The sequence below is a fragment of the Salvelinus namaycush genome, chromosome 15 (genome assembly GCF_016432855.1).
Source record: "Salvelinus namaycush isolate Seneca chromosome 15, SaNama_1.0, whole genome shotgun sequence".
Lineage (NCBI taxonomy): Eukaryota > Metazoa > Chordata > Actinopteri > Salmoniformes > Salmonidae > Salvelinus > Salvelinus namaycush.
The window spans coordinates 40,764,811-40,778,891 of record NC_052321.1 but is presented as its reverse complement, the minus strand read 5'-3'; the positions used below and the strand labels follow the sequence as shown (position 1 = coordinate 40,778,891).

At 43.6% G+C, this 14,081-nt stretch overlaps 1 protein-coding gene across 6 annotated transcripts in view; it reads left to right on the top strand.

The window, feature by feature from the left end:
- Nucleotides 1-14,081, top strand: part of txndc16 (thioredoxin domain containing 16) — a 47,752-nt gene that overhangs the window by 19,235 nt on the left and 14,436 nt on the right. For all 6 annotated transcript variants that reach the window (XM_039009917.1, XM_039009920.1, XM_039009916.1 and 3 more), the window contains 5 exons: nucleotides 462-521; nucleotides 949-1,123; nucleotides 1,971-2,107; nucleotides 2,195-2,279; nucleotides 10,362-10,500. In XM_039009917.1, the coding sequence (XP_038865845.1) occupies nucleotides 462-521; nucleotides 949-1,123; nucleotides 1,971-2,107; nucleotides 2,195-2,279; nucleotides 10,362-10,500 (596 nt within the window). The remainder of the gene's footprint in view (nucleotides 1-461; nucleotides 522-948; nucleotides 1,124-1,970; nucleotides 2,108-2,194; nucleotides 2,280-10,361; nucleotides 10,501-14,081) is intronic.

Genomic DNA, 14,081 nt, shown 5'->3' with positions numbered 1-14,081 from the left:
CTTGTGCACTATTTAATTATTATAATTTTTTTAAATAGAACTTGCGACCGCTCAACTAAGGCTGTTGGTCGACCGAGATTTATCGACCTGTCGACTAAATGGGGTCAGCCCTAGTTGCTATACATTCTACCAATTTTCCTTTGATTATCATTTTCAAATGTATTTTATGATTCAGAATTGCCATTGCAAAGAAAGTCTCACACACAGTTCTGTATAAGCCATTCAGTGTACAAGTAGCATGGTCTCAGATCTGTTTGTGCTATCATGTCAACTCCTTGCCATACCAAATGATGATGACAGGTGCCCAGGTGCCCAGGCTAGTGTAAAAGACACCCCTCGGTCCTGTTATTTTAAGATAATGTGGCATCCATAAAATGTTTATTTGACTACTTTTACAATTATGTTACAATCACACTACATTGCTGTATTGAAATGTAAGTCATTCTATTTTTCTCCACCAGGGGATGCTGTCTCCATGGCTTTCATGCAGTCCTACATAGAGGTGTCAGAATCCCTAGAAGGTATTGCATTTAAGACGTGCAGTTGAATGGTTGATTCAGCAGTTCTTGTAAATCGCTATACTTGAAGCAAAAGGGGTTAGGTAAGTTCCCTGATAATCTTGACAGTTAATCAATATGACCTTTCTTTTGGCTCTGTCAATAAGACGAGTCCCACAAAGACCTTGTGGTCGATAAGACAATTTAGGCTCGGTCAATAGAACTATTTTCCTCTGGTCCGTCAGATCAATATGTCTGACTGTCGGATACTTATGCCATTTGTCTGTATATCTTTATGTATTTGATATCCAGATCTGTTGATTGCATCTATTTGGCATCTTCAGGAATGTGACAGTGAACTGTATATGTAGCCGATCCATTTGACACCAATGTGTCAGTTGACTTTATGCATGTATCTAACGTGTCCTGTCTCGCCGGATGTATCTCTAAGACGCTGACGTCAGCGACGTTGAGCTGGCTGTGCTGGATTGTGGGGAGTGGACTGACGTGTGCAGCGCTCAGAAAATCAGCTTCTTTCCCACCGTCCGTCTGTACCGCCCACAGGAGCCTAGCCAGCCCTACCAAGGCATGCTGGGTACTGAGAGCCTGAACAGGTTCATCATGCTGTGAGTGACACCTCCACCAAAGTAAAATAAAACATATAGAATATTTTATTGCATTTATGGACATCTCCTTCAAACTAGGTATATGGGGCCAGTTCAGGTGGGTTCAAAGTTACAGAATGTTCAGCTATAAATGTGTTGTGTACAGTAGATATATTGTTTACCCTCGAAGAAAGGCTCAAAAAACTAAAGCTAGAACTTCCTTAATTTACATGTATGTTACTGTAATACCTTAATTTACATGTTCCATTAAAAGTCCATTATGTAGAGAGAAAAAAGAATGGGAATCGCTGCTGTTAGGTTACAATGTCAGTCGAACTTTGAAAGTGCTCAGAATTTAAAAAAAATGTGATCAGGAAATAGCGGAGGCTATTGTAGGCTTGGGCTGGATTCTAGCTTAATTTACTTGCCGTAATGCCTTCATTTACATATTATAATAATAACAAAGTGACATGGTAGTGTGTTATTACATGTTACCTTAATGCTTTGTTTACATGTTACCTACCTTTCTCAAATTTCACCCTTTTCTGCACATTTATCCATTTGTTCTTAAAACGGGTGCATTCTTTTCTCATCTGGAAGATGAGTGCTTTGTTGGGTGTGTGTGTGTGACATTTTTTTTTGGAACCACTGTTCTAAAGGGTGCCAGACATTTTTTTTCTCATGAAGATTGTAAAGCATTTTTGCGTGTTAGTCAGACAACTTAGAAAGAGCGCGGGAGAAAGATTAGGGGTGGAGAAAGGGATCAAACCCCTGTCTGAGCGGTTGTGTACATGTGATAAGACCGTCAAACCATGGGGCCTGCACATCACCATGTCTGTTTTTTTTTTTTTTTTGGTGTGTGACCCAGGAGTCGTCTGGTGTCCCCTGTCCTCCTGTCCTCTCCTGATGAGGTGACATCATTCCTGAAGGGGGACCTGTACCAGCGACATGCAGCTATCGCCCCCGTCACAGTACTAGGCCTGTTCAGCTCCACAGCAGACGCAGGTAGCGCGTGTGTGTGGCATTGACAAATATAACAATCATGAGTTAAAATGGAATTCTCTCGTCTCATAATGTGTGTGTGTCTCTCAGGTGTGTCAGTGTTCAAGGAAGCAGCAAAAGCACTCAGAGGAGAGACGATGGTCGGGTTGTTTGCTGACAGACAGGCAGAAATATGGTACAGTGCTAATTTGAAATTGTGTGTGTGTGTTTCATACTGGAGGAATCTATCACACCCAACAAGCTAGTTTAGTTGCAGGAACATAAGAACTAAAAGTAGTATTTATTTATCCAAGTGTGTGGGGACTTCTTTTTTTCAGTCTTCTCAAAGTGTTTCATACTCTTAGGATTTTTAATTTCACTATTGTAACCAGGAGGAGAGGCCTCATGTAACACAGTAAATGTCAACCGGCTTGAGCCATGTTTCAGTCAGGCCAAACACATCAAGGTTATGATCAGTGATTCGTTTAATTGACTGACTGCCTTGGAAGTGAGGGACCTAACATTAAGTAGTCCAATTTTGAGATATTATCACAATCTCTTTCAATAATGACTGGAATGGAGGAGGTCTTTATTCCAGTGAGATTGTTAAGGTGAACACTGCCATGGGGACAAAGACAATTAATTGATGCCAACATCTTTCTGTGACATGGTGAGTTTGGACCCAGGTACAGAGAAGAGACCAGATGAGGAATGTGACATGGTGAGGTTGGACCCAGGTGCAGAGAAGAGACCAGATGAGGAATCAGTGGTTAGGGATAAACGTAATACTTTACTGAGAAACTGTAACGGAAGGATCACAGTAACACTGGGAAAACAACAAACACTAAGTCTCAAACTCAGGAGACAAACGCACACGGCACGTAATTCAAACTTCAGCAAAGGACAACTGAAAACACACCTTTTAACAGGGAAATCATAACGATTAAATAGGACACACCTGAGTGTCGTTAATGGCCCTAGGACGGTCTATGCCGCCCTCTGGTGACAGGTGGAACCATGGCAGGACAGTACCTCCCCCTTCTAGGAGCGGCTCCAGCCTTAGAGCCAGAGCGACTACCACGTAGTTGGTTGGAGTCCCAGATCCAGGATGTCCCGAGCAGGCAGCCATGCCCGCTTCTCGGGGCCATAGCCCTTCCAGTCCAACAGGTACTGCAGGGTGCCTAGAACCCGACGAGCCTCCAAAAGACGCCGGACAGTGTAGGCTGGGCGGGGGGGGGAGAAGGGACTGGTCCTTACCAGCTTGAGACATGGAAGGATGAACAGACCCTCATAGACCTGGGAAGCTGTAGACATAGGTGACTGGGTTGATGTGACTCAGGATCTTGAATGGTCCTGTTTTGCATGGAGCGAGCTTCTGCGAGTCCTACTTTTTTTAAAATTTATTTTTTATTTTTTTTACCCCCTTTTTCTCCCCAATTTCGTAGGATCCAATTGTTAGTAGTTACTGTCTTGTCTCATCGCTACAACTCCCGTACGGGCTCGGGAGAGACGAAGGTCGAGAGCCATGCGTCCTCCGAAACACAACTCAACCAAGCCGCACTACTTCTTTAACACAGCACGCATCCAACCCGGAAGCCAGCCGCACCAATGTGTCGGAGGAAACACTGTACACCTAGCGACCTGATCAGCGTGCACTATGCCAGGCCCGCCACAGGAGTCGCTAGTGCGCGATGAGACAAGGATATCCCTACCGGCCAAACCCTCCCTAACCCGGACGACGCAAGGCCAATTGTTCATCGCCCCATGGACCTCCCGGTCGCGGCCGGCTGCGACAGAGCCTGTGCTCGAACCCAGAGTCTCTGGTGGCACAGCTAGCACTGCGATGCAGTGCCTTAGACCAACCACTGCGCCACCCGGGAGGCCCGAGTCCTACTTTTTAAGGGAAGATCACCGGTGAATAGCCACACTCGTTGAACCGAAGAGGCCTTCGGTGGCGGTTTGCCTGATGTTACCCCTACTTGCAGGGTAGGGCTGTGAGAGTCACTGCCACTGCACCAAAGTTCTGTAAAAATGGCCAAGGAGCCCAAGGAACTGCTAGAGGCATCTCAGGACTTGCAGGACTTGCAGGATGTGTTCCGGAAGGGTCTTGGAGAAGATCAGGATGTCATTGAGGTAAACAAAGACAAACCGATTCAACATATCCCTAAGAGTGTCATTGACCAATGCTTGGAAGATTGCCAGTTAGTTAGATCCATCTGAATGGCATGACTAAATTCTCATAGTGGACACTAGGGGTGTTAAAGGAGGTCTCCCACTCATCTCCCTCCCTGATTCTCACCAGATTGTAAGTGTTGCGGAGGTCTAATTTGGTAAAGAATTCAGCCCCCTCGGTCAGCTCCAAGGCGGCAGACATCGGGTAGGGGGTAACGGTTCTTAATTGTGATCCTGTTCAGGCCTCGGTAGTCGACGCAAAGACGCAGACCTCCAAACCTGCACCAGCTGGGGATGTTGAGGAGTGAATGAAACCTGCCTCCAGCGACTCCTGAATATAATTGTCCATTACAACAGCTTCAGGGATCGAGAGGGAGTAAAGACAGGCCTGGGGAGTGGTGGAGCCGGTAGGAGTTCTATGGTGCAGTCGTATAGACAATGAGGAGGGAGGGTGTCGGCTTGCCTCTTACTGAAGGCCTCCCGGAGGTCGATGTTTTCGGGAGGGAGAGCGGAGATGTCTTGGTCTTCAATGGATGCAGGGGGACGCGGCGAGGCTCTAGGCGGGGGTCTTAGACATTTAGTCTGGCAGTTCTTACCCCAGTCTAGTAGGTGTCTTGTGGACCAGGAGAGTACAGTCGTGGCCAAAAGTGTTGAATGACACAAATATATTTTCACAAAGTCTGTTGCCTCAGTTTGTATGATGGCAATTTGCATATACTCCAGAATGTTATGAAGAGTGATCAGATTATTTGCAAAGTCCCTCTTTGCCATACAAACATTTCCACTGCATTTCAGCCTTGCCACAAAAGGATCAGCTGATTCTCTCATTAACACAGGTGTGTGTGTTGACGAGGACAAGGAGGAAGATCGTTCTGTCATGCTGATTGAGTTCGAATAACAGAGTGGAAGCTTCAAAAGGAGGGCGGTGCTTGGAATCATTGTTCTTCCTCTGTCTTTCATGGTTACCTGCAAGGAAACATGTGCCGTCATCATTGCTTTGCACAAAAAGGGCTTCACAGGAAAGGATATTGCTGCCAGTAAGATTGCACCTAAATCAACCATTTATCAGATTATCAAGAACTTCAAGGAGAGCGGTTCAATTGTTGTGAAGACGGCTTCAGGGCGCCCAAGAAAGTCCAGCAAGCGCCAGGACCGTCTCCTAAAGTTGATTCAGCTGCGGGATCGGGGCACCACCAGTACAGAGCTTGCTCAGAAATGGCAGCAGGCAGGTGTGAGTGCATCTGCACGCACAGTGAGGCGAAGACTTGGAGGATGGCCTGGTGTCAAGAAGGGCAGCAAAGAAGCCACTTCTCTCCAGGAAAATCATCAGGGACAGACTGATATTCTGCAAAAGGTACAGGGATTGGACTGCTGAGGACTGGGGTAAAGTCATTTTCTCTGACAAATCCCCTTTCCGATTGTTTGGGGCATCTGGAAAAAAGCTTGTGCGGAGAAGACAAGATGAGCTCTACCATCAGTCCTGTGTCATGCCAACAGTAAAGCATCCTGAGACCATTCATGTGTGGGGTTGCTTCTCAGCCAAGGGAGTGGGCTCATTCACAATTTTGCCTAAGAACACAGCCATGAATAAAGAATGGTACCAACACATCCTCTGAGAGCAACTTTTCCCAACCATCCAGGAACAGTGATGAACAATGCCTTTTCCAGCATGATGAAGCACCTTGCCATAAGGCAAAAGTGATAACTAAGTGGCTCGGGGAACAAAACATAGATATTTCTATGGCCAGGAAACTCCCCAGACCTTAATCACATTGAGAACTTGTGGTCAATCCTCAAGAGGCGGGTGGACAAACAGAAACCCACAAATTCTGACAAACTCCAAGCATTGATTATGCAAGAATGGGCTGCCATCAGTCAGGATGTGGCCCAGAAGTTAATTGACAGCATGCCAGGGCGGATTGCAGAGGTCTTGATAAAGAAGTGTCAACACTGCAAATATTGACTCTTTGCATCAACTTCATGTAATTGTCAATAAAACCCTTTGACACTTATGAAATGCTTGTAATTATACTTCAGTATTCCATAGTAACATCTGACAAAAATATCTAAAGACACTGAAGCAGCAAACATTGTGGAAATTAATATTTGTGTCATTCTCAAAACCTTTGGCCACGACTGTACACAGCCACTACTGTATCAACATTTTAATTTTCCTTATTTTATTTTTAAGATTAGCCTTTGTCGGTAGCCATTTCCCCTGGTAAACAATGTATGATTGCGAGATTATTATTTTTAAGTCTAATATTGTGGGTAATGGAGTCGCCAATGACTTGTTTTAAATTTGCCAGAGCTAATGGTGCGAGGCTTCGGTGGCTCAGACCCTGTTAGCAGGGGTGGGCAATTCCAATCCTCGGGGGCCTGATTTGGTGTCACATTTTATTTATTTTTTCTCCATCCCTAGCAAACACAGCTGATTTTAATCAAGTTGCATTCTAAAATGAAGATCGTGATTGGAGTCAGATGTGTTAGCTGGGGCAAAGCTGTGACACCACTCAGGCCCCCGAAGACTGGAATTGCCCACCCCTGCGCTTAACGCAGACCTGAGAAGGCTGACTCTGGCTAGTTGCTTAGTGGGGGAAACCGGTTGAATGTGTCTATCGACTGAATGAGCGACACCTGTTGAGCATGCCGACCAGCATTTCTTTCCAGAAGTCATGGGAATATTGTCCAGCTGCGGGGACTTTGCAGGGGAATTAACACTAGTACCTGTATTTATTGGTGTGCACAGACGCTGGATCCTTCTTTCCTACACTTAAATTGCCCTTGCCTAATGATTTGTGTCTGCAGCGGAGCTTGCAACTCGGCTATCCTCACCACAAGGCGATAGTTCTCCAGTATACAGTGCATTTGGAAAGTATTCAGACTCCTTTTTCCACTTTTTTGACGTTATAGTCTTATTATTAAAATGGTTTAAATAGTTTCCCCCCATCAATCTACACACAATACCCCTTTTACATTTTTTTTCTTGCAAATGTATTAACAATAATCTGAAATCTCAAATTTACATAAGTATTCAGACCCTTTACTCAGTACTTTGTTAAAGCACCTTTGGCAGCGTTCACTGTCTTGGGTATGATGCTACAAGCTTGGCACACCTGTATTTGGGGAGTTTCTCCCATTCCTCTCTGCAGATCCTCTCAAGCTCTGTCAGGTTGGATGAGGAGCGTTGCTGCACAGCTATTTTCTGGTCTCTCCACAGATGCTCGATCTGGTTCAAGTCCGGGCTCTGGCTGGGCCACTCAAGGACAGTCAGACACTTGGCTCGAAGCCACTCCTGCATTATCTTGGCTGTGTGCTTTGGGTCGTTGTCCTGTTGGGGTGAAGATTCACCTTCCAGTCTGAGGTCCTGAGCGCTCTGGAGCAGGTTTTCATCAAGGATCTGCATATTTTGCTCTGTTCATCTTTCCCTCGATCCTGACTAGTCTCTCATTCCCTGCTGCTGAAAAACATCCCCACCGCATGATGCTGCTGTCACCATGCTTCACTGTAGGGATGGTGCCAGGTTTCCTCCAGACATTTCCTGGCATTCAGGCCAGAGTTCAAACTTGGTTTCATCAGACCAGAGAATCTGGTTTCTCATGGTCTGAGAGTGTTTAGATGCCTTTTGGCAAACACCAAGCGGGCTGTCTTGCCATTCGCTGAGGACCGGCTTCCGTCTGGCCACTCTACCATAAAGGCCTGATTGGTGGAGTGCTGCAGAGATGGTTGTCCTTCTGGAAGATTCTCCCATCTCCAGAGGAACTGGAGCTCTGTCAGAGGGACCATTGGGTTCTTGGTCATTTCCCTGACCAAGGCCCTTCTTCCCCGATTGCTCAGTTTGGCCGGGCAGCCAGCTCTAGGAAGAGTCTTCTTCCATTTAAGAATAATGGAGTCCACTGTGTTCTTGGACCTTCAATGCTGCATAAATGTTTTGGTACCCTTCCCCAGATCTGAGCCTCGACACAATCCTGTCTTGGAGCTCTACGGACAATTACTTCGACATAATAGCTTTGATTTTGCTCTGACATGCACTGTCAACTGTGGGACCTTTTTATATAGACAGGTGTGTGCTTTTCCAAATCATGCCCAATCAATTGAATTTACCACCGGTGGACTCTAATCAAGTTGTAGAAACATCTCAAAGATGATCAATAAAAACAAGATGCACCTGAGCTCAATTTCAAGTATCATAGTAAAGGGTCTGAATACTTATGTAAATAAGATATTTAAGTTTTTGTTTTTCAATTTGCAAACATTTCTAAACCTGTTTTTCGCTTTATTTGGGGTGTGTTTGTGTGTGGATTTGCTGAGAAAAAATAAATACATTTTAGAATAAGGCTGTAATGTGGAAAAAGTCAAGGAATCTGAATACTTTCTGAAGTCACTGTATTACGAGTACAGCAACTGCAATCAGAAGGCATAATGTTACTTAGCTTTTATATTTTGGCCGGAGGAGGTCCTGCAGATCTATGTCCAGATAAGGCATTGAATTAAAAAGACAAAATGAAGACCTTGGTAAGCGTGTTAAATACCGAGTTTGATTAAATACGTTATTCAGAGGTGAAAAAGTTGAGCAGGTAGCCAAGTCACAACAAGCAGTACAGAGACAGAACGCGGAAATGCTTTGGGTCACCAGTCAAAAGATCCAACTAGACTGCAACTAGACGGTTCCGACCTAGAATATGTGGACATCTATAAGTACCTAGGTGTCTGGCTAGACTGCAAACTCTCCTTCCAGACTCATATCAAACATCTCCAATCCAAAATCAAATCTAGAGTCGGCTTTCTATTTCGCAACAAAGCCTCCTTCACTCACGCCGCCAAACTTACCCTAGTAAAACTGACTATCCTACCGATCCTCGACTTCGGCGATGTCATCTACAAAATAGCTTCCAATACTCTACTCAGCAAACTGGATGCAGTTTATCACAGTGCCATCCGTTTTGTTACTAAAGCACCTTATACGACCCACCACTGCGACCTGTATGCCCTAGTCGGCTGGCCCTCGCTACATGTTCGTCGTCAGACCCACTGGCTCCAGGTCATCTACAAGGCTATGCTAGGTAAAGTGCCGCCTTATCTCAGTTCACTGGTCACGATGGCTACACCCACCCGTAGCACGCGCTCCAGCAGGTGTATCTCACTGATCATCCCTAAAGCCAAAACCTAATTTGGCCGCCTTTCCTTCCAGTTCTCTGCTGCCTGCGACTGGAACGAATTGCAAAAATCTCTGAAGTTGGAGACTTATCTCCCTCAACAACTTTAAACATCTGCTATCCGAGCAGCTAACCGATCGCTGCAGCTGTACATAGTCCATCGGTATATAGCCCACCCAATTTACCTACCTCGCCCCCCATACTGCTTTTATTTATTTACTTTTCTGCTCTTTTGCACACCAGTATCTCTACTTGCACATGATCATCTGATGATTTATCACTCGTGTTATTCTGCTAAATTGTAATTATTCGATTTATTGCCTACCTCCTCATGCCTTTTGCACACATTGTATATAGATTCTCTTTTTTTCTACCATGTTATTGACTTGTTTATTGTTTACTCCATGTGTAACTCTGTATTGTTGTCTGTTCACACTGCTATGCTTTATCTTGGCCAGGTCGCAGTTGCAAATGAGAACTTTTTCTCAACTAGCCTACCTGGTTAAATAAAGGTGAAATAAAATAAATACATCTGATATCATGACAAAAATGTATGTACTAGTCTCACTTCGACTCATGGCGCTCATACGGCGACTGTGGGAAGAGACTACAATGAATGTAAAATAGATATGCCAACCCCACCAAGTATTTATCTGGAATAGGGTACTTATTTGGGTATAGGCATATATCCTTGGTATTCTAAGGGCCATTGCAAATTTAGGGTGTGTGGGTGTGGGCTCCTCTGGAAATTGCAAAAGATATCTAACCATATCTCTCGGTCTTCTGGAGGGAAGGTACTGTATGTACCAGGAATGGCTTGATGTCAGTACCACAGTGTGTGTATATTATGTGTGTTTGAGAGAAGCTATCTTTTTTGTTGTTGTAATATAATGAATATTGATGTTCCTTCTGGGAGGGAAAAAGTTATTCTAATGTATTTCTGTTCTCAGGGCTGTGGAGTATTCTGTGACGCTGCCTGCCATTCTGGTGTCACGAGGACCTACAGGCCAAACTGAGGCTCATTCTCTCAACCTCTCCATGCCGGACCAACTGGTCACACACATCCAGAGAGCATTACTGGATACATTTGTAAGTCTGTGTTTATCACAGTTTGATAGAAATGCCACCCCCCCCAAAATAATCCATCAAACATTTGAATGGATATAGGCTTTTTTAACTATTTGAAAAACACTATTGCTGTGTGTACACATACTGTATGTGCAGACAGAGAAAGAGAGGGGCTATATATGGCCTGATTCAAAGATTTGATTGGTGGAATCAAGTGTGTAGTACTAGTTCAAAAATGTACACACCTTTGGGTCCCCAGGACCAGGATTTAAGAAACATTGACCTAAAAAATGAAGGGGTACGCCAGTGTTTTTATACTAGGGTGTCTGTCTGTCCGTCTATACGTGTGTTCATCTGTACAGCGTTCTTCTAATATATCATATTTTTGGTCATTGTAATAATTTGAGTAGTTGAACCAGGATGAGTGTAACATCTTCCTCTGAACAAAACAGAGGAAGTCGTATTTATTTGAAGTCGTATCAGGCAATCTGATTTATTTCTATGAAAAACGTAGAAACACTTTGATTGCAATTTGCCACCACATATCCGTAAGAAATAACAATTTCTCACTACCAGATATGAGACACAAATCACAAATGTTTTGACACACACAAACCATTTGTTAAGATGACAAAAGCGTTCCCATTATGGCATCTCATTTATGAGTACTTAACAGAGTATTTCCGGCCACCCTACAGTGGTTGCTCAACTAAGTTTTGAGATTATGCTGTGAGATTTAGAGGTAATTTTTCTCCATCTAAAATCAGAAATAAATAATTATAAATAACAAAATGGCTTTATTTCCAAATTAGTAAGAATGTCTCACCCCATGTTCAAGAATGGCCTTTTTCTCGTTCACTTCAGGTTATTTGAAAACAAAATCATGTTTTAAACAAGCCATAGAAAGTTGGTTGCAATTTCAGTTTAATCCACCAGAAAAGACAGAACAAATAATACAACAAATATTGTGGTTAAACTCAAATATACTAATTGATTAAAAAAATACTTTATTAGCTGTACTAGATTTTCCATTCCTCCTGAAAGCCCTAATCTGCTCACTTAAATGAATAGAAATCCTCATCATGGTGCTACAGTATGTTGTTACAGCATAATCAAAGTGAGGAGAATTGGCGATCTCCTAGATACTTATGGCATATTCTAAGATAAGTCACACCTTTCCAGTACTCCTCCCCCCGGCCCCAACTCCACCCTTAACACAGTTACTATTCAAAAACGAGCTGTTTATCAAAAAAAAATGACATTGTGAGAAAAGAGAACAGACATCGTTTTCATCAAACCAGCTTCTTTCTATGGTGCTACCCGTTCCAGGGTTAGGCCCGTACCACCAGAGGAAATGAGCCGGCGCTGAGAGGATCACACCAAGCAGAAAGAGAAACATTATCTGAGGGCAGAGATACGGGCGACAGCTGATGCATTGGTCCAGAGCCAGGCGGTGAATGACACAGTTGAAGAGGGCGAGGAACGAGATGGAGTCACAATCCATGCCAGGCACACCTGTGAGCTCTGGAACTCTACCTCCGACAGGCAGTCAACATACACTACCGTTCAAATGTTTGGGGTCACTTAGAAATGTCCTTGTTTTTGAAAGAAAAGCTTCTTTTTTTTTGGTCCATTTTTAAAATAGCATCAAATTGATCAGAAATTCTGTGAAGACATTTAATGTTGAAAATGACTTGTTACTGGAAACAGCTGATTTAAAAAAAAAAAAAAAAAATGGAATGTCTACATAGGCGTACAGAGGACCATTATCAGCAACCATCACTCCTGTGTTCCAATGGCACGTTGCGTTAGCTAATCCAAGTTTATAATTTTAAACGGCTAATTGATCATTAGAAAACCCTTTTGAAATGTTAGCACAGCTGAAAACTTGTTCTGATTTATAGAAGCAATAAAACTGGCCTTTTAGATTAGTTGAGTATCTGGGTCATCAGCATTTGTGGGTTCAGTTACAGGCTCAAAATGGCCACAAACAAAGAAGTTTGTGGCCATTCGTCAGTCTTTTCTTGTTCTGAGAAATGAAGGTTATTCCATGTGAGAAATTGCCAAGATACTGAAGATCTTGTACAACGCTGTGTACTACTCCCTTCACAGAACAGCGCAAACTGGCTCTAACCAGAATAGAAAGAGTGGGATGTGCCGGTGCACAACTGAGCAAGAGGAAAGGTACATTAGTGTCTAGTTTGAGAAACGGACGCCTCACAAGTCCTCAACTGGCAGCTTCATTAAATAGTACCCACAAAACACCAGTCTCAACGTCAACAGTGAAGAGGCAACTCCGGGATGCTGGTCTTCTAGGCAGACTTCCTCTGTCCAGTGTCTGTGTTCTTTTAGCCATCTTAATCTTTTCTTTTTATTGGCCAGTCTGAGATATGGCTTTTTCTTTGCAACTCAGGCTAGAAGGCCAGCATCCCAGAGTCACCTCTTCATAGAGTCGCCTCTATACAAAAGTTCGAACATTTGAAAAGAAATCATGAAAAATAAAACACTAATACAGATTATCTTGATTAGGTAAGTATTCAACCCCCTGAGTCAATACATGGGGAATCACCTTTTTCAGTGATTACAGCTGTGAGTCTTTCTGGGTAAGTCTCGAAGAGCTTTGCACACCTGGATTGTACAATATTTGCACATTTATTCTTAAGTTTCTTCAAGCTCTGCAAGTTGGCTGTTAATCATTGCTAGACAGCCATTTTCAAGTCGATTTAATTCAAAACTGTAACTAGACCACTCAGGAACATTCAATGTTGTATTGGTAAGCAACTTCAGTGTATATTTGACCTTTGTTTTTTAGGTTAGACCACTAACCTAGGGCACTGCATCGCAGTGCTAGCTGCGCCACCAGAGTCTCTGGGTTCGCGCCCAGGCTCTGTCGCAGCCGGCCGCGACCGGGAGGTCCGTGGGGCGACGCACAATTGGCATAGCGTCGTCCGGGTTAGGGAGGGTTTGGCCGGTAGGGATATCCTTGTCTCAGTATATAAATGTAATAAAATGTATGCACTCTACTGTAAGTCGCTCTGGATAAGAGCGTCTGCTAAATGACTAAAATGTAAATGTAAAAATGTTATCGACCTGCTGAAAGGTGAATTTGTGTCCGTGTCTGTTGGAAAACAGACTGAAGCAGGTTTTCCTCTAGGATTTTACCTGTGCTTAGCTCTATTCTGTTTCTTTGTATCATAACCTCCGTAGTCCTTACTGATGACAAGCATACCTATAACATGATGCAGCCACGATCATGCTTGAAAATATGGCGTTTTATTCAGTAATGGGTTGTATTGGATTTGCCCCAAACATAACGCTTTGTATTCAGGACATAAAGTTTAAAAAAAATTGCGGTTTTACTTTAGTGCCTTAATGCAAATTGGATGCATGTTTTGGAATATTTTTTATTCTGTACAGGCTTCCTCCTTTTCACCCTATCATTTAGGTTAGTATTGTGGCGTAACCACAATGTTGTTGATCCATCCTCAGTTTTCTCCTATCACAGCCATTAAACTCTGTAAATGTTTTAAAGTCACTATTGGCCTCATGGTGAAATCCCTGAGTGGTTTCCGTCCTCTCTGGCAACTGAGTTAGGAAGGATG